The following is a 26427-nucleotide window of genomic DNA, read 5'->3' on the forward strand; positions in this document are numbered from 1 at the left end:
AGACTAAAATTGCTGTAATTTGGGGAAGCATGGAAGAGCTTTGCTGGTGTCAAATCTTATCTTCCTGTGCTGTCTGAGAGGAACTCAATTCAAAGTATTGCACAGCTCATTTGTTCCCTTTACTGCTAGGTTCAGATGAAATGGAGGGAGTGTTGATTTTTCCATGTAGAGTAAATGTCATTGTGCTTGTGGATCATTTCCATTATGTATGAGCCTGTCCAATTATTGCTGCCGTTTTGCAAAAGCAGGAATTTTTGGACAAAGTTATGAGGGAGTAAACTCCTTTATCCACAGCATCCTGAATAGTGGGCAGTTGGCTGAAACTTTGCTTTCTTTAGTAAAGGCAGTTCTAGAGAAATGCTCTCCATTGCTGGAAAAGGAATCCTGAAGTTCTGGTCTATGACAAGGCCTTTGTCCCTGGTTTTAGAGCAGGGATCTCAAACTCCAAATGACCACGAGGGCCACATGAGGACGAGTACATTGGCCCACGGGCCCCATTTACTGACACCTTTCCCCCACCACCACCACCACCCTCGGGCCCCTCCCACACTACCCCTTTGATGAGGCCCCACCCCTGCCCCTATTCCAACCCCTTCCCCGAAACCCCTACCCCAACCCCTCTCCCTCCCTGCCTCCAAGGGGTGCAGGAGGGGTGTGGCAGGGGCTCAGGGCAGGGAGTTGGGGTGTGGAGTGCAGGAGGGGTGAGGGATGCAGGAGGGGGTAAGGGTTCAGAGTGCGGCGGGGGGCTCAGGGCAGGGGATTGGGGTGCAGCGGGGGTTTCAGGGCAGGGGGTCAGGGTGTGAGGTGCGGCAGGGGGCTCAGGGCAGTGGATTGGGGCGCAGGGTGCGGCAGGGGGCTCAGGGCAGGAGGTTGGGGTACAGGGTGCGTCAGGGGACTCGGCAGGGGGTTTGGCTGCAGGACAGGTTCGGGGGAGCGGGCTCTGGCCCGATGCGCACTGAGGGCAGAGCAGGCTCCCTGCCCCTGGTGCGGGTTGGGCCAGAGCTGCTCTAGGTAAACACTGGGGGAAGGCAGGGGGGGCATGAGGAGCTGGCAGGCCTTAGAAAATAACCCCACGGGCCACATGTTTGAGACCCCTGTTCTAGAGTATGTCAGTTGATTGACATTTTGTGGGCTGAGGTTGAGATAGGGGTTCTCTAAGCGACATCACTGTTTTTTAAGGACCCTCTTGTCAGTTATCCATGAGAATCTAAAAGACCTCTGGTCTCTGAATTGGCAGCATTGGAATCGGAGTGCAGATTTTTTTCTGTGACTTCTGTGTGCATCATGACATTTGATTAACTTTGTAGTTTGGTTATAGCCTGCTTGTTTTTTCTGTGGTTCAGATATGTAAAACTAGTCCCTGTGCTATCCATACTGATGATAACTCTGTCTGCATTGAGAGGGGAAGGTTCTGATGGCTCTTTTACTTTTGCTTCAATGTGGGCACTTCAAAAATTGCTCACTGAAAAAAACAACTTCCTTTCACAGAGGATTGATCATTATGTCTCTGAAATTTTCCCAGCGGAAACCTTCCTTTTATAAATTGGAAGCCTTGTGTTGCAGGAGACTTTGCAGCAGTGCTTAGCTAGAAGAGTGTGTGCAGCCTGTCTGCAAGAGAATGTAAATAGGATTGAATTATGGAAATAGCAACTACCTTGTTTAGGGATTACTTTGTTAACCAAATGTACTTTGGATTGTGGTTGTGGTAGAGTGGGATGGGGGAAGTCCTGCACCTAGCATGACCCCTGTATCTTGTAGTTTTCCTGAGTTCCAAGGATCCATTCTGCTGTCCCTCAGGCAATCACTTTCTCTATGAAAGTGCGGTGCAGGAGCAAATCACACAATAATGGAGTTGCATGAGTTGCTCTGTAGCTAAGGTGTGCTAGATATCCTGTTCTAAACTCTGGCGTGTGGTTTTGGGGTTTTTTTGTTGTTTTTATCACATCTCATCATAACTTTTCAGAAAATGCCCTTTTGACTTTCATTAGATTAACTAATCGAGCCATTTTTGGATAGTGCAGCTGATTTGAGAGAGTACTGCTTACTGCCTCTGCTAACTCTCATAAATGTGTCAGGATTTGTCTTGCAGGAGGAGTACACGTGACCTGACTAATAACAAAACATGGTTTAAAACCAAGGAAGTTATTAATGGTGATGCATGTTGCTGTAGCACTAGTTATTAGCTGACCAAATTTAGATTTAAATAGGAATTTCAGAAGCACTTATAAGTTTCCTAGGAATTCCTTACAAGTTCTGCCTTTTCTCTTGCATGAGTTTCTGTTAAAACTCACTGGGCCAGCTGTTGTGTGCAGTGTTGTTCATCATATTGGTCCCAGGAGAAGGCTTTTATGAGCATTCTAAACAATGCTGGAGAAGCACCAACTCTCTGATGCAGATGTGGTGTTTAGGAACTTAGCGTTTTATTCACAAAAAGTGGTTTGATGTGTTCAAGGCTCTTTACAGTGAAAAGGGTTTAAAATGTTAATTTATAATAAAGGAAAGCTCAGATTCCATCTGCGTGTGATATTTCGTCAGCTTTTCCAGGACCTGACGGCATTTTTAAAGTGTCATAGCCAATATCTCTAAAATTCACTATTGAGGCTTCCCCCCAAATGCTGGAAGGTTCTCGTTCTCATGGCTGTGCCTGAGAGAGGCTGTTCTAGAAACACTGAGAACAGTGAGGTTTTTCATGTTCAGAAAACTCATCCCAACAAGTCCCCTTTCCTTCTCCCCAGCAAGTTGGAAAAACATTCACCAATATAGAGACAAGGTGGGTGAGAGAATATCTTTTATTGGATTGATTGTTGGTGAGAGAGAGAAGCTTTCGAGCCACACCTTGACTGGTCGCTTAGCTGCTTATGCTAAACAATCTGTTGCATCTTGCATTTTTCTGTGATGCTTGGAGTACCTTTCCCAGACTTGTGACTCAAAAGCTTGTGTCTCTCACCAACAGAAACTGGTCCAATAAAAGATATTATCTTACCCACTTTGTCTGTCTAATATCTTGGGGCCGACACAACTATGAGTGCACTGCATTCACCAAAACAACCCATTGAGAAAGACTTGCAGTCGGGAGCTTGAGTTAGCTATTCTGTTCACCTTTAATAAAAAATTACCAACAATGCTACTTACTTTCTCATATAAGCAGTGAAAGTCTGATCCTGGGAGGTGCTGAGCACTCTCAGCTCCCATTCACATAAGTGGAAGTGGAATGTGTTCTGCATCTCACAGCATCAGGCCCTTAAAGAAAGGGGCCACATGTGCAAAACCAGAGAATTTACTAGGCCTGGTTATCAACTTTTTATTCCAAAATGCTCTTCACATTAAAGATTTTTAAGTGAATACTCCAAATATGTTTGCACCATCATTATTCCCACAGGTCCTTTGTAACAGAACCCTTGATGTCTCTGTTCCTCTGTTTGGCAGTAAAAATACCATTAGCAGGGTAAGAGTTGGGGCTCATGCAGCTCTCCCTCTGTGGATACGCTTTGCAATAGCTCATTGCGCTGTCACGCAATCCTAATGTATGAGCATTTACCCCTGCTACTAAAAGCAAGTGCACCATCCCCGATGGGGCCTAAAGCAGCTACCTTTAGTCTTTTTACCATGGAAATGAAAGTGACAATGATAGCAGAAAATGGCCATTCTCCCTGGAGCTGGGCTATGTGCTCTGCTTCAAAGGTACTTTTGTGACATCTCTGGAGTCTTTAATAAAGGATGCCTGCTCTGAAGGGCCACCTTCTCCCCTTGAGAGTAAGACAGCTTGTGTCTTAAGGGGTGGTATTTACAACATTAATGGGCTCGATGGACTGGCCATGAGAGCTCCAGCTTACTTTTTCCCCCTGTTATATCACCAATAAATAATTTCCCTCGCAGCACAAGCATACCCACCCTATTGTGCTGATGTGGGACACAGTGATAGACTTTAGAGCCCCCCATTCTGACCTTACCACTGCTAGCTGAAGCTGCGGGTGCCTGTCATTGCTGAAGATCAGGCACCAAAACTTTTATGGTGTGGTGTGCCTGGTTTTCTGACTTGAGGTCAAAGGTTTCCAGATAGTCTTGCTTAAAAAAACCTTTCCTCTTTCCATGCACACAAGTGACCTCCTTGTTTTGCAGTGAAATCTAGTATTCCCCACTCCAGCCTTGGATTGCCAAAATTGCTTTGAATGCATTTTATTAGGTCCCTCAGCATTGCTGGAATTTGGCTCATGTACAGGCTTCTGAAGAGATGGTATTCAGATCAGGAATAGGGCCACTTGCCAGCTGCAATTTGTCACACTGACAACAAATATAAAAGCTGGCTGAGTAGGCTTGTCGTTCTCCTTCCTGAAGGCTTATGGGTGAATTAAAAAGACATGTTCCTGTAGCAGAATATGGAATTTGGTGTGGTTGGAGAGATGAGTGTGCCCCTCCTCTGGGCACCTCGCCAGTCGGTGGGCTGAAGCTCTCTGCTGAGCTAGGGGCTGTGGGTGGCTGACATTTTGTGTTCGTCTGCACAGAGCAGTTAGCTGTGTTACTAACCCCGGCTAGCATTTTCCTGTTGTCTTACAGATGCTAGTGGCATGCTTGGAAGATGCAGAAGAACAGTCAGCGTTCAAGCGACTGCTCAGCAAAGTGAGGGATGAGCAGAGTCTGGATGCTGAGACTGTTGTGTCTGTGCTGGAGCTGTTTCGAAACACGCATCCCAAGATAAAAACCGCACTAATAGAGAGAGAGCAGGACAGTGGAGAGACCCTGCAGCAAGCAGGTAGGAGGGCAGGTGTACCCCATGGGCATGAGAGCTTTAGAGAGCTGGAGCAGCTCTTCACCAGTTCCTCCAAAACCATTCAAGCATGTGGATTTCATTTCACTCAAGCCCTAGCTCTCTCTTGTGTGTGATATATCCAGAAACACTAACAGAGATCCTGAAGCTTTTCAGAGCTGGATTTTGCATTTCCACTCTGACTGCCTGCAGTGGAGCAATCCCAGACATTTCTTTACCCTTCACTCACTGTAGGTCTAAATCAATGGCTCGGTGGCCGGCATCGGCCAGTTCTCTGACTGTGCGTCGGGATTGAAAGCTCCTTTCTTATTTGAGTTTGACATAAAACAGTGGCCTTGCAAACCTGTCGTTAACCTCCAGCCTGCTTTGCGGCTTTGTGTTCTGTTAGATAAATGAGACATTTTCCTTTCATAGAGTTTAAAGAGAATAGTAAAGTGTTTTTCTCTGCTGCTTATGCTCAGGATAAGCTTTGTTATTCACTTAGATCTTTCACAGAGGCTCGCTCTCTCATTTCAGTGGAAAATACCTTGCTGTCACTTTTTTCAAACCTGACTTTTTTTTTCTTGTATTTCCAAACCTTTCTTCCCCAGAGAGCACAGAAGAGGGAAAGACCCTGTCTGCTCTATTACTGGAATACAGGGAAGAGCTGATTCAGAGCATAACACAGCTGAGGCCCATCATAGAGTTCTTAGAAGCAGGAGAGGAGGGACTTCTGACTGGCTTGGAGAAGCGGGTAACAAATCTGAAATAAGGAAAGCTCTGTATGTGTGTGTGTGTGTGTGTGTGTGTGTGTGTGTGGCTGCACAGCACTTTCTTATCACATGATTTGCCAGGTCACAGTTGCTTCCCTGACCTGGTAACTACCTTATTTACCCTGCAGAGCGTGGAATAGAAATAGTTAATAGTTCAGGTCCTCCCATTAACTTTCTAATTGAACTGTGTGAATCTGAGAGCTGAATTGCAAAGGTTCAGCACTGAGATGAGCACTCCCGGTCCCAGATCTACCTGCCGAATGTCCCACTGGCCGAGCTGTGGGAGGGGAGGCAGTTAGTGTTCTTTATAAGTTCTGTGAAAGTTCACTGTAGTGAACCAAGAGAGCAATGCCCTACCGCAGGGGTGGGAAGATCAGGTCAGGACATTAAAACACTAATGTTGAATACCCCCCCGCCTGATTAGTGGTCATGTCATTCTATATGTGTTTGTCTAAGTTGTCAAGTTACCTTTCAGGTAACTCTCCAAAGGTTTTGGCTTACTTAAACTGGGCAAACAGTTATTCATATGTGTAGAACATCCCCATATATGCAGAACATCCTCTTACTAATTTTTGATGTTCAGGGTAGTTGAAATTTACAAAGTGCAACACTTAGCATTTCCTGTTGGATTATCAGCGCTCACCTGTAAGTGACTGCACTGTGCACACAGACTGGACTAGCCTAAAGGACCTTCTGTTTTATACAGTCTAGCACTTTCTGCATTGTCTGGGGAGAGCTGTTTACAATCTGTCCATGCACACCAAAACTCGGAATGCTCTTGCCTGTGTCCTATGATATTTTTGGTAAAGGTGCCTGCAGCCTCATTTCTGTTGCAGTTAGTTGGGCCTGTTTGTTCCCCTATGACATGGTATTGCAATGAATAAAGAGTACCCTTGGGGCCACTGGTGTGAATGAAGCCTGCTTTCTGTCTGAGTGGGTTTGACTTGAGGGCACAGCACCTGAGCTGAGAATCTCTGTTCTTCCCTATGATAGTCTCCTAAATTACTGTTCATTACAGGCTCCTTTCATTAACTGCTCCCAGCAAAATATCTCTGAGCAGGAACTCTGCTGCCAGCCATTCTAGATGGCCAGAGAAGGTGCTGTTATCAGCATCCCAAGTTTACCCCTCCTGAATTTAGAGATTAGCCCAATGTTTGGTAAACTTCCTCCACTGAAGGAGACATGGTTAAGTGAGAGTGGGTACATGAAAAGAAAAGGTCACATATGAATGTAGTAAAGCAGTGAGCATCCACCACAGGTATTACAAGGCCTGAGGCACAGATGCTCCAAGAGGTTACATGGATCTGAGCTCTTGGTTCTTGATGCTGCCTCAGGAGTGTAGATCTGTATGCATTAAGAGCAAGTGGAGCTAGCTGAAATTTTTCAATTTTTTTGTTATTGGAAAAACAAAATCTTTTTTTTTTGAAGTCTTAAGTACTTTTCCAAAACTTCTGTTGTGTTTTTTGTTCTTTGTAGTGGTGTGTTTTGTTTTATTTATGAAACTGTAAAATGTAATGCGTAATTCTTTGTTGAGTGATGTCGCTATGGGCACCCCTGAACTCATAATTGGAGATTTATGGTAGCAGTGCCCAGTTGGGTTGCACGTGTGCGGTCCCCATCTTATGCTGCTTCAGGCAGTTAACTGGCATTGTGCAACCACTACCCTCCCATCTCCCCTCTACTTTGGAGTTTCGCACTACTGCTCTGCAGTAGAGAAGGAACAGAGAGGGGGTTGGTCGCACAGCAGCAATTAATCTCCAGAAGTGGCACGAGATGGGGGCTGAGCATGTGTGACCCAACTGAGCACTGCTACCATAAATCTCCAATTGTGAAGCAGGGATGCACAGACACCTAAAGTGGAGCACCCCCAGGGACACACATCTTGAAGAACTTACGTTTCTGCACAAGGAGAGTAACTTTCTCTTCTTTTTTTTTCCCACAACTCTGATTCACCCCAAGAGCAGTTTCATCCTGTGCATTAAATGTGGCAGGGGTCCAATGGAAATAATAGTACGTGATCATTTAATTAAAAGCTATCATAATGCATACAGACAAGGGGGCTGAATTAGGGTTGCATGTGCAACCTGAACTGTGCCATCTCCTAACTTGTGAGAGCTTGACTTTTCAATCATAATATTCTTTTAACACAACTTTTTTATGCAGTTTCCTAATTTAAAAAATAGATGGAAAAAACAAAAATTCCATTATGTAAAACCGTACCAACCCCCAGACTCGGTTATCAGCAGGGTCTGGACGTTTTAACAGCCACAGCACAGATCTACAACTTGAGCTAACAGAGTAATTTGTAGCAGGAGGAGATGAGGCACACTTTGCCAGTGGGTTTCACAGCTATTTGCTGACAGCCAAGGAATGTAGAGTCTGCTGTTTGTAAAGGGTTTTTTTGCATAGTGCCCATGCTTGCCCGTGTTTGGAATGTGGTATCTGTTATTCCTTGTGGAAAAAAACGTCTCTTTAGCTACAGCCTGTATTCAGGAAGTGCAATCTTGTATTCAGAGAGTGTTTCTAATCTTGTTCCAGGTATATGTTATACCATGCATAAGGGATGGTCCATGGCTGGGTCATATAAATAAATCACTGTTAACAAATAAGGTATTTATTAAAATAAGGTTTCTCTCCCTTCCACCCATATTCCAGGAGCAAAAAAAGAAAAATACCTGAAAAAACAAACCAAAAAAAACTAAATCCAAAAAATTTTTAAAAAGGAAATTTATTTTGAATAAATGAACAATCTTTTTGGAACCTGCAGAATGAAAATAAAATTGAAATTCTTTGTTGAACGTTTTCCATTTTTTTTTTACCAACTCTAAGTGCTAGGTTCAATGGAAAAATGTAATCTGACCTTGTGCATAGAGTGAGGTCAATAAACTACATATACTTATGTGATGGGTTCCCCAAGGTGCCACCGAGCCCTCTGTGCCGCCACTAGGGCTCCCTCTCACACTGTGATGCTGTGACAAGCCGAAAACCTCTCCAGCTACTGCACTTACACAGACATCCACCCAACTGCATTACATGAATGCTTCCACCCGCCCCTCATGAACCAACAATAGAGAGACTTCAGCCAATTCCCACTGCTTCCCAGCCTCACACCCCAGAGCTGTACCATCTTGCCCCCGTCAGAAGCCTGACCTCTGTAAGTTTATTACTCTATCTGCAACTTCTACAAAGGAAAGTGGATGTTCACAAGCCCTTACAACCCGAGCAGATTTCACAAGCACTTCAGCCAAAAAGCACTGTTTTAGGTAATATATAAAACAGGTTTATTAACTACAGAAAGACAGATTAAGTGATTATAAGTAAGAGGCATACAGATCAAAGTTGGTTACCTAAGAAATAAAGTAAAATTGCAATCTGAGTTCTATAAACTAGATAGAATTTGAGTCAAGCAGTATCTCACCCTGATAGATAATACAAGCAGGTTATAGATCTTCCATATACAGGCTGGAAGTCTCCTTCAGCCTGAGATCACCCTTCCCAGTTCAGTCCTTGTCCTCCAGACGTGTTTCCTCACAACCTAGTCTTCTGGTTGACAAATGTTAGTCACATATCGTGTGCTAAGATACCAAAGTTACAGGCACCTTATAAATACTTCAGAGTGTGATGTCAAATGCAGCTGAAGCCCTGGATACAGTAAATGCAATACTAGAAAAAGAATGAAAAGATTATACAGAAGTAATAGAGCACTGTGTAATCTTATACCATTTTAGGCCATCTTGAGTCATTCAGATATGAGTCATTAGGAATTTCTCGTAACTGGTTGTTTGCTTGTTCCTGCAGGTGATTCTGGATTGCTGTGAAGGCAGCTCCCACAGGGAGGCAGTGGAGAATCTGCTCAGGAAGGTGGTGGAAGAGAAGACCCTGAAAGCTGAGAGCTTGGTAAAACTCCTTGGGGCTGTAAAATCATCATTCCCTGATCTGCACCTTCTGCTAGACAATTTGGTGGCAGCAGCAGTTGTGTCTGATGGCACAGGTATTAATGGATTTAGCTCAACAAAGAGAATCCTAGAATCATAGAATATCAGGGTTGGAAGGGACCTCAGGAGATCATCTAGTCTAACCCCGGGCTCAAAAGCAGGACCAACACCAACGAAATCATCCCAGCCAGGGCTTTGTCAAGCCTGACCTTAAAAACCTCTAAGGAAGGAGATTCCACCACCTCCCTAGGGAACCCATTCCAGTGCTTCCCCACCCTCCTAGTGAAGAAGTTTCCTAATATCCTACCTAAACCTCCCGCACTGCAACTTCAGACCATTACTCCTTGTTCTGTCATCTGGTACCACTGAGAATAGTCTAGATCCATCCTCTTTAATATAATAAGAAAAGCCAAAGAGGAGTTTGAAGAACGGCTAGCCAAAAACTCCAAAGGTAATAACAAAATGTTTTTTTAAGTACATCAGAAGCAGGAAGCCTGCAAAACAACCAGTGGGGCCCCTTGATGATCGAGATACAAAAGGAGCGCTTAAAGACGATAGTCATTGCGGAGAAACGAAATGGATTCTTTTCTTCAGTCTTCACGGCTGAGGATGTTAGGGAGATTCCCAAATCTGAGCCGGCTTTTGTAGGTGACAAATCTGAGGAACTGTCACAGATTAAAGTGTCACTAGAGGTGATTTTGGAATTAATTGATAAACTCAACATTAACAAGTCACCAGGACCAGATGGCATTCACCCAATAGTTCTGAAAGAACTCAAATGTGAAGTTGCGGAACTCTTAACCAAGATTTGTAACCTGTCCTTTAAATCGGCTTTGGTACCCAGTGACTGGAAGTTAGCTAATGTAACGCCAATATTTAAAAAGGGCTCTAAAAGTGATCCCAGCAATTACAGACCGGTAAGTCTAACGTCAGTACCAGGCAAATTAGTCAAAACAATAGTTAAGAATAAAATTATCAGACACATAGAAAATCATAGACTGTTCAGCAATAGTCAACATGGTTTCTATAAAGGGAAATCGTGTCTTACTAATCTATTAGAGTTCTTTGAAGGGGTCAACAAACATGTGGACAAGGGGGATCCAGTAGACATAATATACTTAGATTTCCAGAAAGCCTTTGACAAGGTCCCTCACCAAAGGCTCTTACGTAAATTAAGCTGTCATGGGATAAAAGGGAAGGTCCTTTCATAGACTGAGAACTGGTTAAAAGACTGGGAACAAAGGGTAGGAATTAATGGTAAATTCTCAGAATGGAGAGGGGTAACTAGTGGTGTTCCCCAAGGGTCAGTCCTAGGACCAATCCTATTCAATTTATTCATAAATGATCTGGAGAAAGGGATAAACAGTGAGGTGACAAAGTTTGCAGATGATACTGAACTGCTCAAGATAGTTAAGACCAAAGCAGACTGTGAAGAACTTCAAAAAGATCTCACAAAACTAAGTGATTTGGCAACAAAATGGCAAATGAAATTTAATGTAGATAAATGTAAAGTAATGCACCTTGGAAAAAATAACCCCAACTATACATACAATATAGTGGGGGCAAATTTAGCTAAAAAGAGTGAGGGAAAAAAGATGTTGGAGTCATAGTGGACAGTTCTCTGAAGATGTCCACGCAGTGTGCAGAGGCGGTCAAAAAAGTAGACAGGATGTTAGGAATCATTAAAAAGGGAATGGAGAATAAGACTGAGAATATATTATTGCCCTTATATAAATCCATGGTACGCCCACATCTCGTATACTGTGTACAGATGTGGTCTCCTCACCTCAAAAAAGATATACTGGCACTAGAAAAGGTTCAAAAAAGGGCAACTAAAATGATTAGGGGTTTGGAGAGGGTCCCATATGAGAAAAGATTAAAGAGTCTAGGACTCTTCAGCTTGGAAAAGAGGAGACTAAGGGGGGATATGATAGAGGTATATAAAATCATGAGTGATGTCGAGAAAGTGGATAAGGAAAAGTTATTTCCTTATTCCCATAATACAAGAACTGGGGGTCACCAAATTAAATTAATGAGCAGCAAGTTTAAAACAAATAAAAGGAAGTTCTTCACGCAGCGCACAGTCAACGTGTGGAATTCCTTACCTGAGGAGGTTGTGAAGGCTAGGACTATAACAGCATTTAAAAGAGAACTGTATAAATTCATGGTGGTTAAGTCCATAAATGGCTATTAGCCAGGATGGATAAGAAATGGTGTCCCTAGCCTCTGTTTGTCGGAGGGTGGAGATGGATGGCAAGAGAGAGATCACTTGATCATTGCCTGTTAGATTCACTCCATCTGGGGCACCTGGCATTGGCCACTGTCGGTAGACAGATACTGGGCTAGATGGACCTTTGGTCTGACCTGGTACGGCCATTCTTATGTTATGTTCTCTTTGGTATCCCCTTTCACGTAGTTGAAAGCAGCTATCAAATCCCCCCTTATTCTTCTCTTCTGCAGATTAAACAATCCCAGTTCCCTCGGCCTCCTCATAAGTCATGTGCTCCAGCCTCCTAAGCATTTTTGTTGCCCTCCGCTGGACTCTTATTTTTCCATATCTTTCTTGTAGAATGGGGCCCAAAACTGGACACAGTACTCCAGATGAGGCCTCACCAATGTTGAATAGAGGGGAATGATCCCATCCCTCAATCTGCTGGCAAAGCCCCTACTTATGCAGCCCATAGTGCTGTTAGCCTTTGTGGCAACAAGGGCACACTGTTGACTCATATCCAGCTTCTCGTCCATTGTAATCCCCAGTTCCTTTTCTGCAGAACTGCTGCCTTGCCATTCGGTCCCTAGTCTGTAGCAGTGCATGGGATTTTTCCGTCCTAAGTGCAGGACACTGCACTTGTCCTTGTTGAACCTCATCAGGTTTCTTTTGGCCCAATCCTCTAATTTGTCTAGGGGTGACTTGATCACAGTCTATAAATACCTACATGGGGAGCAAATATTTGATAATGGCGCCTGCAATCTGTCAGAGACAGGTACAACGCAATCCAGTGCCTGGAAGTTGAAGCTAGACAAAATGAGACTGGAAATAAGATGTACATTTTTAACAGGCAATTTTTAACCAAGGCAGATTTTCATCACGGGCAATATTTAAATCAAGATTGGATGTTATTCTAGAAGATCTGCTCTAGGAATGATTGTGGGGCAGTTCTTTGCCCTGTGTTACACAGGAGATCAGACTGGATGATCACAGTGGTCCCTTCTGCCCTTAGAATCCATGAGTCTGTGAAATCTTCAAAGTGTTGTAGGCTCCGCTCAAATAATGGCCAGAAAGTCTGGATGTTTGTCTGGACTTCTGAGAACATCTGAAAACTTACTTTTATAACAGCAGAAATTGAGACTATTTTCACAAAACACCAGATGCGTGAAAGAACAATGGGGTGAGAGGACTTTGCCAGTGACAATGGTCTGTCCCTCCCAGGGCCCATGTTATGATACAGAGCAAGTGTTACCATATGCAAGCCCATAACTGCTTCTTGGTGAAATTTAAATCTAATGATTTTGAGACCATATTGTTAAATCTGTTAAATACAAGAGAGTGTTTCTGTCCAGTATCTAATTACAAATAAGCTTTAAGTTAATCACATGAACATACCGGCAGTGGTATCTATGGTTGCATACAGTGTTCCTTTTATAGGCATAGTTGCTGAACTCCACTATTTGATTGTAAGTGTCTGGGCTCACCCCTGCAGCACCTCCTGCTGGTGTCTCAGGGAACTAGCTCACTGCCAGCCAAGAGCACCCTCTGCAGGTCTCTCAGTGATCCTCCTGTCCTCTGACCCCATGTCCCCCCCAGGACCTGGTGTCCCTTTATCTGGGGTGCTGTCCTCTGGCAGTAACCCATTTTAGCCTCAGGGTCTCCCCTCCCTGGGAAACCCCCACCCACTATCCCCACTTCATCTCAGTATCAGGCTACTGTCAGTCATTGACTAGCCCCTGTGCCCTGGGGCAGACTGCAGTATTAGCCTACTCATCACTGGCAAGGTTGGGTTTGGACCTGCTGCCGCTGCCTTTGCCTACTCCTGGGCTGCCCTCTGCAACCCCCAGTACCTGTTAGCCTTATGCTAGGCTGCAGCCTGGCGCTTTCCAAGCTGGAGCTCCCCAGCCCTACTCCACTCAGGTAACCTGTCTCTAACTCCCTGCAACCAGGCCCTTCTTCCTCTTCAGGCAGGGGGAGATTGAGTGGGCCTCTGGCTCACTGCCTTTTATAGAGGCCAGCTGGGCCTGATTGGGGCATGGCCACAGCTGAGCCTACTTTCCTCCAATCAGTCCAGGCTTCTTGCCCCAGCCACAGCCCTTTCGTGTGCTGTTTCAAGCCCCGCAGGGCAGGAGCGGGTAATCACTCCACTACATTGGTGCACTGATGTGTTAATAGCATATTTGGCTGCTGCTACAGGTGTCCCCTTGTTTGAGAAAAGCAGATACCAAAGCCTCACAGGTACCAAAGCATTCAAGCACAGACATTGCCTTGCCTGCCTAGTATTTCATGTTAGCCAGTCTCATGGCTGAGGGAAATGTCTTTCCAGAGCTAAGGTTGTGACTAGCTTTCTTCTATAAGGCTGGTTTTAAGTGCCCTTCCCCAGGGCTTGGGATTTGTGTGGAGATTGTGGCCTAGATTTTCAGTTGGTGTAGATCCATTGAAATCAGTGGCTCTAGATGCCAGCTGAAAATCTGGCCCACTAAATGACAGGAGTCTCTTTGGTTCTGCAGAGCATATAGGCACTACAGTCTCCCCAGAGCTGATGGGTGTCCCAGAGATCTCTCTCAGGATCTTACAGGGTTTTATAAGAGAGCTAGATATAATATACATGACTAAAAAAAGAACCAGAGATGGAGAGTGGGCAAAGCTATAACCTCTGCAGCAGATGGGCCATTTAAACAGTTGCACCTTCCACATCATTAATGACCATATGAAATGTAGGTTCCCACACTGAACCCAGGCCACCCTTGGAGCTCTTTCCATTAGTGGCTGCAGTCCTGCAGTATGTAGTCATCATTTATACAGTTTGTTTTGCAAGTTTATAATGTAGCCCTATGAAAATCCAGCTCTAATAATCTAATCTAGAATTGGTGTTTGGCCTTGCCCAGGCAGGACGCACAGGTGTGTTGTGGAGTAAGTTAAAAGGGAGGGGCTTTCCTGCATCACAGGTCAGTGTCGATATAGTAACATGGAAGAGTCAGTAGTTCCTTCCCAGGGACAGGCCATAGGGTGACTGGTTGGCTGTCACGTAGACTGGAGCTGTTACTGCGTTTAAGAATCAGTGTGTGGTAGTAACGAGCCCTTTGAAGCAGTCCCTTTGTGATAGCTGCTGCTGGCGTCCTTGAACCTGCATTAATATCTGTTGAGTACAAAGCCTTTGAGTAGCGGTGCTGCTGTGTTTTGCCACAACTGCAGTTTGGAGTAGGTGGCTGGGCAGATTCAAAGTGTAACTGCAGCTGGAGACCACGAAAGTATAGATCACCACAACATTGGGGAGAAAAGAGTATAAATCCCAAATAACCACTGTGAATGCATTTCTGGTCATTTCTGTGAAAGATTTCAGGCTCCAAGGCGGTTGATCCCACATAGGAAGCCCTAGTGGATGCCTGCCTCCAGTGTGCCCCATTGCAGCCCCTTTTCTAGCTCCTCTAGAACCTCCTGCTGAGGTTCTGGCTGCACTTCTTCCTGCACGTTTTCTGTTTAGACACTCCCTGTCCATGGCTGCGCAGAGTTCTAGCACCACCTCGGCAGTGTTCCCTCTCATTTCTTACGTCCACGTACGGAATGAATTTTGTTATGTGCACCAATATGGAGGTGATGTGTGGTGAGAGTGGGGCTGAGGGGTTCAAAGTGTGAGTGTGGGCTCAGGGTGGGGCAGAGGGTTGAGGTATGGGGGGTAAGGGCTGTGGCTGGGGTTGAAGGCTTGGGGGGGATGATTGGTTTGGGGTGCAGGCTGCGGCAGGGAGAGAGAACTGCCCCCAGTCCTCTCTCGCTGCAGTAGCTCAGCCGGGGGAGGGATGCTTCTCCCCGGCCATGGCAGCTCTGGCAGGGCTGGGCTGGGTCAGGGGAGGGGCGCCTCTCCCTGCCTGCACAGCCCTTGATAGCCTGCTGCATGGCCGCACAGCTTAGAGGGAACTTACCTCCTCAACTGCCTCCTGATGCTGGTCACCGTGGCCACACATGAATCCAGGAAGTGGAGGTTGGGTGGGAGGTTCTTTGCCACCATGGGGCCAGCTTCCATTCTCTCGTTTGTTTACATCTCTGGGCAGAGTTTGCTTTCGCAATATCCAGATTCCCTTGAACAGCAGTGGGCGTTATTCGGACTATTCTGCTCACTGTCTCTATCCAGTACCTTTGTTTTGAAACTTTGACTCTGACACGTGTCCCTGGGTTTTCTGTTACTTGTCCCATGGAATGTTGTTTTTTGAGCTCTGGGGACCATCCTTCATTTGAGTGGGGTTGGAGCTTCTGTCCTACGTGGGCCTCAGTCCTCCCTCCTGGACCTCGAATAGGCCAGCATCTTTCATCAGTGCTGAACTCACTTAAAAATTAAAAACTAAATTGAAATGCAGTGAAATGTAAATGAATGTTTAGTAGAAAGCAAATTTGTGCTCATAATACTGAAAAATCCCTGTGACAAACATTCCGGGCAGATAGTTTGCCTCATCATTTGTTGAGCACCATTGCTTCCCTTGAAACATCAGACTCTGAATGTGGTTAATTATCTCGTGGTAATACCCATTCCAGGGAGGAGTATTCCCTCATTACATGAGTTGCATATACTGAAATTGAAATTGGAATAAATAGAAGCACAATGTTCTTTACCATGGAAATACAGAGTGAGGGAGAGTCCGCTGACACCGCACTGCACTGTGTGTCAAATTGAACTGCTCTGGATTTGGTACAGAATTACTGTGATGTGAAATGTACCTTATTGCTGTGGATGGAGTTTAAGTGACTCGTATTAAGCGTGCTTGCATTTTCAGAGCTTGACATTGTTACAAGGTTTGGAATAAATTCTAAGAACTAATGTTTGTTTAATGAAATCTTAAACATTAAATGTGAGAAAAAACCTACTAGCTCTTAGCCCAGCTCCCTGCTCAGTGCAGGATTGTTCCATGCAGCTCCAGGGTGCTACATTTAAAGCTAGACTGGGCAATGAGGCTTTCACCACTTTCCTTGGAAGACCAGGCCGCTGTCTCATTGAATTCACTGGCAGGAAGTTTTTCCTGATGCTCACTCTGAATCTTCCTTTTCTTAATTTCATCCATTAACTCCCATTGCCCCTTTCACCCAGTAAAGAGTTGTGCTCTCTCTTTAGAGTGCATACATTTCCAATTCTTTGAGAATCTCTGTCTATTCCTCAAGAGCCCAATAGCTCTGTAATTGTAACTCATTCCTTCCTTCAGCATCTGAATCACATTGGTGCTCTTTCCTGATTCACTCAAGTTTTCACCTATGTTCTGGTATTGATGTGCCTACAGGGGAATTTTGCATTCTAGGTTCATCACTTCTCAAGTCTTCAGAAGAGGCATTTTATTTATTTATTTATTTATTTATTTATGTTTGGCTGCTGATTTGCAATCCACAATTTGCTTTACTTTCTCCTAAATATTTTCATCAAAGATAACCCAGACCCAGATTATCTTGGTCATGTGGTTGTTTGGGTGTTTGGGAAATGGTGTAGTGTACTTGTACACAGCTGAAGAAGAGTTAACTGAAGAGATGAGTTACTCAAAGGCTGTGACTAATAGACCATAGGCCCCCTCAATGTAATGACAACTAAAAGTCAGGGGAATCAAAAGAAGACACTGTGAAGGATCACCTCACAGCATTGGCTTCATGTGCTAGACTACAAGATCTGTTGGCCTTGGCCAGAAGCTTAGCCTTTGATCTTCTGAACTAGGAGGACTGTGACTGATGCTTTGAATAGACTAGGAATATCTGTCTGCAGCCAAGAGACTTATATGTGTACACACACTGTACAGTTTATAATGTCTCCTTTTTATAGGGATAAGTTTAGAGTTGAGACAACTGAATGGCTAATAGCACTTGGCTAGACCTAACTAGAGGGCAGGTGGACACTGCAAACTTCTGTTACACAGTTCAGCCAGTGCACCTCCCACCTGCTACCGTCTATTCCTTCTGATCCCTGGGGCTCTGCTAGTGACCCTCAATCCTGACCTGGAGTATCTACCATCTGTTATTTGTATTGCAGTACTACCAAGACACCTCAGATCTGTCCTGCAACTCCCCAACCCCCAAAGCTCTTGTGAGGAGAATCTGTGCTTCCCTCAATTTTCAGATTACAGATCATTAGTGACTAGAACTGAAACCTATTTCCCTTGTGCTTGGATTTGGACCCAGGTCTCCCAAGTGAAAGAGTACTGCAGTAACTTTGTGTGCCATTGTGGCCCCCTAACTGCTTTATCCCCTTAGCTCTGAGCATCAGAAGGGCACAACATGCTGAACTGTTGTTTTCATTTGCATTCAGCCAGATGGACCCCAGAGGATTATGGGACCCAACTACTAAAACGATACCAAGAAAACTTTGCAGAGCTCTTCATGGACACGAAGGTGCTGCTGCGAGGGATCTCAGCTGCACAGAATTTAGCTCCTGGAGAAAGAGAGGTGAGAGGATTGTCTGTCTTTGTATTTGCCTAGAGCATGGTGTCCTAAACCCTGATTTGTATGTGGAAGGCTAGAGAGGACCCGATTATTCCATTCATCATTGCAACAAGGTGTGGGGATTTTTTACTGCAGAAGTTGGGTTAACGTCTCTCTAGCTTCCACCAGGTGCAGCAAAACACAACAAAAGATGGCTTAATGAAGCTAAAAGTTGCCAAACAGCAACTACTTGCTCCACAGCCAAGGGAATGACTTCAGTTTCTCTTCTTATTGGCATGTCTCATCACACATTGGTGCTCCTGTAAGCCCCCAGTCTGGCTGAACATTAGCGTCTGCAGGGCTCAAGCATTTTGGTCATGTGACACATGTTCATGGTATAGGTCTCAGCAGAACAATAGAAAAATGAGAGTCCAGATCTCCAGCAGGCAGATGGGTAGTTGGCTAGTCTGTGTCAGATGCATAGAAGTTCCTCTTAGTGTCTTGGTGCCTGTCTCTTGAAGGTAATGGAACAGATTGTGAAGAGGGAGACTGGCTCGAGTGGTTTCAGCTCACTGGTATCTGCAGCACTGGAAGAACAAACTGTGTCGGTGACTGCCGTTTGGCAGCTGCTACTGGCAGCACGAGAGGCAGAGCTTCCGTTGAACCTGCTCATTGAGGAAATCCGGAAGGAACCCGATGCAGAGTTTTTCTTCCAAACAGGTAGTGATATTGTACTCTGGACAAAGGTGCTTTCCTTCTAGATCCCACCAGATTCTCCCTGAGGTGCCTTTCTCATTGTTCCCACCAGATCCTTCTCCCCGCAGACATCAGAAGTGGATTATCTACAGATCCTCCCTCCCCCTAGTCAACAACAAATCCTCACAGATCTCACTCAGTCTACTTTTTTCTATGCTTTAGAGGTTCTTTCAGATCCCACCAGATCTTCTCACTTTCTGTGCTCTGTCCCCCCCACCCCTGCTTCAGATGTAGAGATGTACATCGACTCTCACCCCAATCCTGTGAAGTGGTGACTAAATACTTTAGAGGTCAGATAAGCATCTAGAGGTTTGGCTGCTTCTCTGAATTCCCTAGGACACCCTCTAACTTGCCTGGAAAAATGGCAAAAGCCATCTTGTGTGACTTCCAGCACACCCTCTTTATAGTTGGGGCCGGAAACACCAGAACAACAGCTTTCCATGTGGTGTTATGCATTGCTAGAATTGTGCAGCGTATTATTCATTGAAATGAGAGATAAGGGGGCACAGCTGGATTGGAGAACTTGTATTTACTGAACTCTTTCAAACAATGCATCGTTTGTCTCTAGAAATTAGCAAAGCTTTTGAGACCTGGGGAGGGTGTTTGACTTTCCCTTACTCACTTCCCCCTCCCTGGGGTCTTGCCAGGTAACAGCAATGCAAGTGTCTCACCTCCCTGCACCTGGTTAGCGTGTTCAGGAAAAAAATGATTTGAAAGAATTCAAGAGATACCATCAAACTGAAACCCTATCAGTTTGAAAACATAAAATAATGGTAAATCCAAGGCCATAGCTGGCACAAGTCCACTGCCTGTCTCTCCAAAACTTACTTCTGCCCCTGAGTTTCCCTGCCAACTGTAATCACATTTTCCTACTTTAAAATGATTTTCTTTCCCCAATTACTTAATAATAATCTCACACAAACAAGAGTTGAGCTCAGCTGGCTGATACACAATGCTGGAAAAGAGTGAAGCTGACTGTACACAAACTGCTGTTAAATGTACCACGTAAACACACTGGAAAAACTAGAGAAAATATATTTATCCTCTAATCTCTTCCACTGCAGCACTGCTGGTTACAAAAGCCGGCAGGATGCACTCAGAGAGAAGTGTGATGACTGTTTTAAATTGACAGTGTTCTTTAATGAAATCCCTTCAAAAGAATCAGGAAACCTGTTCTTCTCACCGCACCCTCCAGAGTGGACAAGCACTGAAAACTCCTGCTTTATCTCTAGTTGGATTTGTTCTTAGATGGTGTTTTCACAGCCAGAACTAATACCACCAAAGTCTGCACCTTAGTCTTTCACCCTCCGCCCGCTCCCAAAGGGAAGCATTCCCACTGAGGGAGGGGTCCGTATCTGAAATGGGGTGAATAGAGATAAGAGCCCGCAGGAACCCCCTCCATTCTTAATGTCTTCTCTTCCTTCAGTGGCCACCAGTGAAAGCACAGCCATCGAGATAATACTGAGACACAGCAAGCTGATCTCAGAGGCCATCAAGCAGAGAGCTGGACTGGAGGGCTTGGCTCCAGGAGAAGTGGGCCTCACAGAGGTGGTGAAAGAGGTACTGATGGGGTGGTAAGGTGGCCCACAGCTGTCCTCTGCTTTAGTGCAATGTACATCCCATGATCTTCCTAGCTTGAAATGTTCCATACTGATCCAAGTTGAAACCACTTAGATCAGAGTAGAGCGTGACATGCTGGCATCTGTTTTCTCAGAGGTCCCCTTCTCTTAGAATGAGGGGATGCCAGACATTTTATGCAAGGTATGCATGCAGCTCTGGCTCCTGGGAAGTTACCAATAGGTCCTCATTTTTGCAAAATGTGGGTGCCCTGACATACAGTACCAGCTCAACTCTGCAAAGTGGCATAGATGTCTTATGGAAAGCACAGCTGGCAACTAGCGTGGTGTGGACTGTCCTGTGGGTCAGCAGCTTCCAGACTGCCTGTCATACAAGTGAAGTATTCATAGGGGACATGCTGAGAATGATATGGCTGTGGCTATGACTTGGTGGATTTTAGCTGTCCTGTAATGTTGGCGAGCCCACCTTGGCATTCACCTGTAGGAAAGGGAGACTAGGCCACATCGAGCCTGTAGAATTAAAAGAGGCAGAAGCATTTGCTGGGCTCCTCAGTGGCTGGCTGGTTGGCGGGCGAAATTTATTCACAGAGCAGCCTGCAGCTGATCAGTTCTGCTTTTGCTAATTGATGTTGCAGCCTCTCTGGGGATTTGGTGTTATTTAGACTGACTACAAATATTTGTCAAAATGGAAAGTTCTCTCAAGCCTTGGCCTCATGCAGACTCCCTAGTAACATCCTCAACTCTTTCCATGCTGTTGCCTATGCCATACACAGTTTGTGTTTCTATGGCCAAGAAGAGCTACAGTGGGTATGGTACTACGGGATCAGGGTTGAAGAGGAGGGTAATACCCAAAGATCATTGGAAAGATTTGACTTTAATGTCCTATAAATCACAGCACATCCAGGCTATCTCCCAATGAAAGACTGGAGTTACCAGTTAGCTAACAATGTCATTGCCCTCAAGGAAAATGAGCTATTGGGAATCGAAATGGTCCCCACTTCCTTGGAGCAGCAGTGCTAGTTTGGCTCAGTCCAAAAGCAGCAAGTTGAGCACTTGAAGTACTGTAACATTTTCTTTTTTTTAAATCCCCAGAAGCCCTTCCGCTGGCGCAGAGTTATAAACTAGTTATAAACTTAGTTATAAACTAAGTAAAACACAATATCTGCCAAACAAAAGTCAGCAGTAGAGGAGGTTTTAGAACAAATTGATAAATTAAACAGTAATAAGTTACCAGGACCAGATGGTATTCACCAAAAAGTTCTGAAGGAATTCAGATATGAAATTAAAAAACTACTAACTGTGGTATGTAACCTGTCATTGAAATCAGCCTCTGTTCCAGATGACTGGATAATGGCTAATGTAACACCTATTTTTAAAAAAGGCTTCAGAGGCAATCTTGGCAATTACAGGCCAGGAAGCCTATTGGTGGCAGCAGCAGTTGTGTCTGATGGCACAGGTATTAATGGATTTAGCTCAACAAAGAGAAAGCTAAGGGGTGACTTGATCACAGTCTATAAGTACCTACATGGGGAGCAAATATTTAATAATTGCCTCTACAGTCTGTCAGATTCTGCACCAGACAAATTAGTTGAAACTATAGTAAAGAACAGAATTATCGGACACATAGATGAACACAATATGTGAGGAAGAGGCAACAAGACTTTTGTAAAGGGAAATCATGCCTCACCAATCTATTAGAATTCTTTGAGAGAGTCAACAAGCGTATGGATAAGACTAATACAGTGGGTGTAGTGTATTTTGATTTTCAGAAAGCCTTTGGCAAGGAGCCTGACCAAAGACTCTTAAGCAAAGTAAGCAGTCATGGGATAAGAAGGAAGGTACTCCTATGAATCAGTAACTAGTTAAAAATAGGAAACCAAGAGTAGAAATAAATGGTCAATTCTCACAATGAAGAGAGGTAAATAATGGGGTACTCCAAGGATCTGTACTGAGACGTGCTATTCAGCATATTCATAAATGATGTGGAAAAAGGGCTGAACAAAATTTGCAGACAATGCTAAACTACTGAAGATAGTTAAGTCCAAAGCTGACTGCAAAGAGTTGCAAAGGGATCTCACTTGATCGAGTGACAAAATGGCAGATGAAATTCAGTTTGGGTAAGTGTGAAGTAATTGGAAAAAAATAATCCAAACTATACATATGAAATGATGGGGTCTAACTTAGCTGTTACCATTCAAGAAAGCAATCTTGGAGTCATCGTGGATAGTTCTCTGAAAATGTCTGCTCAATATGCAGTGGCAGTCAAAAAAGCTAACACTGGATAGATAATAAGACAGAAAATATCATAATACCCCTGTATAAATTCATGGTACACACACATCTTGAATATTGTGTGCAGTTCTTGTTGTCTCACCTCCAAAAAGATATATTAGAATTGGAAAAGGAGAGAAGCCCAAAAATATGATTGGGGTATGGAACAGCTTCCATATGAGGAAAGATTAAAAAGGCTGAGACTGCTCATTTTAGAAAAGAGATGACTAAGGGATATGATAGAGGTCTATAAAATCACGAATGGTATGGAGAAAGGGTTATTATTTCAAGTGTTATTTACCCCTTCACGTAACACAACTTAGGGTCACCAAATGAAATTAATAGGCAGCAGGTTTAAAACAAACAAGAGAAGGGACTTCTTCACACAACTCACAGTCAACCTGTAGAACTTGTTGCCAGGGGATGTTGTGAAGGCCAAAAGTATAACTGGGTTCAAAAAAGAATTAAAGAAGTTCATGGAGGACAGGTCCATCAACGTCTATTAACCAAGATGGTCAGGGATGCAGCCCCATGCTCTGGGCATCCCTAAACTTCCAGTTGCCTGAAACTGGGACTGGATAACCAGATGGATCACTCAAAATTGGCCTGGCTTGTTCGTTCCCTCTGAAGTATCTGGCACTTGCCGCTGTCAGAAATGAGTTACTGGACTAGATGGACCATTGGTCTGACCCAGTATGGCTGTTCTTACGTTCTGAGCTCTGTGGCAAAAGGCGTGTTCTTCTGTTTCTCATAGGGGGTCTAAACCAAGCTAAAGCAAGTACAGGAATAAAAAAATATCATTGTCTGCCATGTAACTACTTCTTCTCTCTTATGTTTCTTTAGCTACTGAGTATTTCTTCTCAGAAGGAGAGTTCAGAGGCCTCCTTGAAAGCAGCTCTGAGCACTGCACAGGAGAAGTCTGTACCTGCCATCAAGATCTGTCAGCTGTTATGCACTGTTCATGAGTCTTTCCCTGGCCTACAGCCAGTGATGCAGGAGCTGGGGCATGTGGGTAAGAAACCTGCAGGTGCCACTCCAGTTCGCTTACACCAGTCTCTGGTAATTGGAGCTGTGTGTGGTTTAATGTAGGATCACAGCATGAAATTGCTGCCTGCCCAGCCCCTGTATTGTACTGTTAGAATGGGGTATTCACTAAAGGTGTGCTTGGGATCCTAGTGTTTTTACTAGGATCCTGGTGGATTCATGCATGTCCCCATGTACTAGGAAATGTACTGTAAGATCATTCCTACGTTAGTAGAGAGATAGATTGGTTGGTCAGCACCTATTAGACCATCTCTAATGTCAGTGATTCACCCACTCCTTTGTATGTGATTTCATGGGCTAGGCTTTTGCTCAGGAAACACTCAGGCTGTTTGTGAGCTGCTTTGCACGTGCACTGGTTTATTTTCATGTGGAGCTATCTCCACTCTGGCTGTTCACATGATATTGGATCTATGTAGGTTTCTGTGTTCGTATTGTAAACATATTAGCCATCTCATAGGTTGACCTAAGATAACAGTATTGTCCAGCACAAGTCTGTAGTGACATGACAACCCTAAAGCACAAGGACTATGCATTTAGTGGTTGTTTGAACAATCAGGCTGTTTCTCACACTGTACTCTGAATTTGGCCCTATTGTATGTATGCTTACCCTCTAATTCCATTGATCCAAGGTGCTCAGGCAGGATACAGCCAGAATGATCATGGTAGTGCCAGCATGGCTGAGGCTGTTCTGATTCTCAGACCCATCCAAACTCCAATACAGATATTTTATCTCAAACAGATAGACAGATCCTCCATCCAGATCCACATTCCCTATCCGTCATAGCATGGATGCTGACTGGTATACATCAGTACAGAGAATCTGTTCAAATGAAATACAAGATGTTCTCCTCCACTGTAGAAAGGACTCTACGAAACTTACTCTGTCAAATGTAAAAGATTCATTATCTCAGCACAACAATGTCAGTTATTGCCATCTCTACTTCTGATACCAGGCACCCTGCAGTACCTACTGTCGTTGATAAGCTCTCTGAGGGTCCACCTTAGCAGCCATCTCAGCTTTCCACGCTACAGTTCAGGGGTATTCCACATTTTCACACCTTATGGTGACTAGGTGTTCCTAACAGGCCATATGAGGATAGCACCTCCAGACAGAAAACTTTCCCCTGCTAGGGATCTAATTATTGTACTGGCAGGGTTAATGGGCCCACCTTTTGAGGCACCAGCTACATGTTTCCTGTTTCATCTTTCTACCAGAACAGACTTTTTAGTAGCAATAACATTGACCAGAACGTAAGGATGATAAAAGCATTAATGACAGGGCTCCTGTGTATGTTTTTTTAATAATGACAGGGTGTCTTCGAGACCTCACCCAAAATTTATACTGAAGGTAGTTTCTGACTTCCACCTAAACCAGATTATACATCTACCTGTGTTTTCCCCAAAACTGCATTCGAACAAAGGCAAGCTAAGCATCACACCCTAGCTGTTCATAGGTGCTCTTTTTACACTGATAGAACTAAGGCATTTAGGGTATCCCCCAGTCTGTTCATAGCTTATGCAGATGAAAGGTCAGGCCATTTCAACACAGAGACTTCTTAACTGGATTTCTATTTATTCTATGAATTAGCCCACATAGACCCACCAGTGAGAGTGATAGCTTTGCTCTGCTAGAGCACAAGCAGCTTCTGATGATGCTTTGAGCAATGTTCTGATACTAGAAATATGTCAAGCAGCAACCAGCTTTACTCAATAGTGGAAGCATCAAGATGTGATGCTCATTTTGGTCGGGCTGTCTGTAATCATTGTTGAGCTATATGGGTGTGGGGTTGTGGTGTACCTCAGAAAACAGTCGCTTAGCTTACAGTAATGGTGATTCTTTGAGATGTGTTGTCCACATCTGTTCCAGCGTTTGGTGCCTATGTACCCAGTGCACTTGAGTTGAGCACCTGTTGGCCAATGGTGGCTGTTGGGGGACCGTGCCTGTGCACTATGTGTCCTGGTAATCCCAAACGAGGGCATAATGGGCAGGATGACCCCAACTGCCGCTCAGTTCCTTCGGCAATACAGAATCCAGGCTTAATCAGACCCCATAGTAGCAGGAAGGAGGGCAGGTTATGGAATGTATTTGAATTACCAGTCTTGAGGAACTATAGTTCCTATAATTTGAGTAACCATTTTTTCTTCGTTGAGTGCTTGTCTATATACATTCCACTGCTGGGGTCTCACAAGTAGTGACCTAGATTACGGTAGGTGGGTGCTAAGAGTCTTCCTTACGCATCTGCCTCATATACACCTCCTGTGCGTTCTTTGGGTAGTTTATGTACTATAATAAGTATTGCAGCTCATTGGCAAGTTCAGTTCAGGGGGTGAAATCCTGCTCACAATGAAGTCAGTGGCAAAACTCCCACTGACTTCAACAGGTAGAGGATTTTCACCCAGGATGCCGTATCAGTCAGCCAGGGCCTGGGAACATCTTAAGTCCCAAATTCCTTGCTGCTCATACCTTAGAGGATGTTCACTGTAGCATATCCAACAGAGTGTATATGGTCTAATCACAAAAACCTATTTAAGATGCTGAAGGCTACAGGGAGCCTCAATGCTATGAGGTGGGAAAAGCTTCCTGTGCTGGTGTCAGGGGAGTAGATTTGGTCTGTGGGATAGGAGTAGGGTGGAACTTCAGTGGGGCTGTGAAATGGAAGAGATGAGATGTGGATGGTGCTGTCTTGGCAAAGGAGGGTGAATTGAAAGGTCACCTTAGAGTTTATTTTAC

General features: G+C 44.5%; 1 protein-coding gene across 4 annotated transcripts in view; it reads left to right on the top strand.

The window, feature by feature from the left end:
* ZBTB40 (zinc finger and BTB domain containing 40) overlaps positions 1 to 26427 on the top strand; it is a 65944-nt gene that overhangs the window by 23933 nt on the left and 15584 nt on the right. For 3 of the 4 annotated variants that reach the window (XR_003997070.1, XM_030537377.1, XM_030537376.1), the window contains 7 exons: positions 4555 to 4750; positions 5356 to 5498; positions 9316 to 9508; positions 17936 to 18072; positions 18570 to 18768; positions 20231 to 20364; positions 23496 to 23664. Coding sequence is in view for 3 of the 4 variants with exons in the window: in XM_030537377.1 (XP_030393237.1) it covers positions 4555 to 4750; positions 5356 to 5498; positions 9316 to 9508; positions 17936 to 18072; positions 18570 to 18768; positions 20231 to 20364; positions 23496 to 23664 (1171 nt within the window). In the remaining variant the exon portion in view is untranslated. The remainder of the gene's footprint in view (positions 1 to 4554; positions 4751 to 5355; positions 5499 to 9315; positions 9509 to 17935; positions 18073 to 18569; positions 18769 to 20230; positions 20365 to 23495; positions 23665 to 26427) is intronic. The other variant, XM_030537378.1, reaches the window with a different exon arrangement.

The sequence above is a fragment of the Gopherus evgoodei genome, chromosome 18, assembly GCF_007399415.2.
Source record: "Gopherus evgoodei ecotype Sinaloan lineage chromosome 18, rGopEvg1_v1.p, whole genome shotgun sequence".
In the NCBI taxonomy this organism is placed as follows: domain Eukaryota; kingdom Metazoa; phylum Chordata; order Testudines; family Testudinidae; genus Gopherus; species Gopherus evgoodei.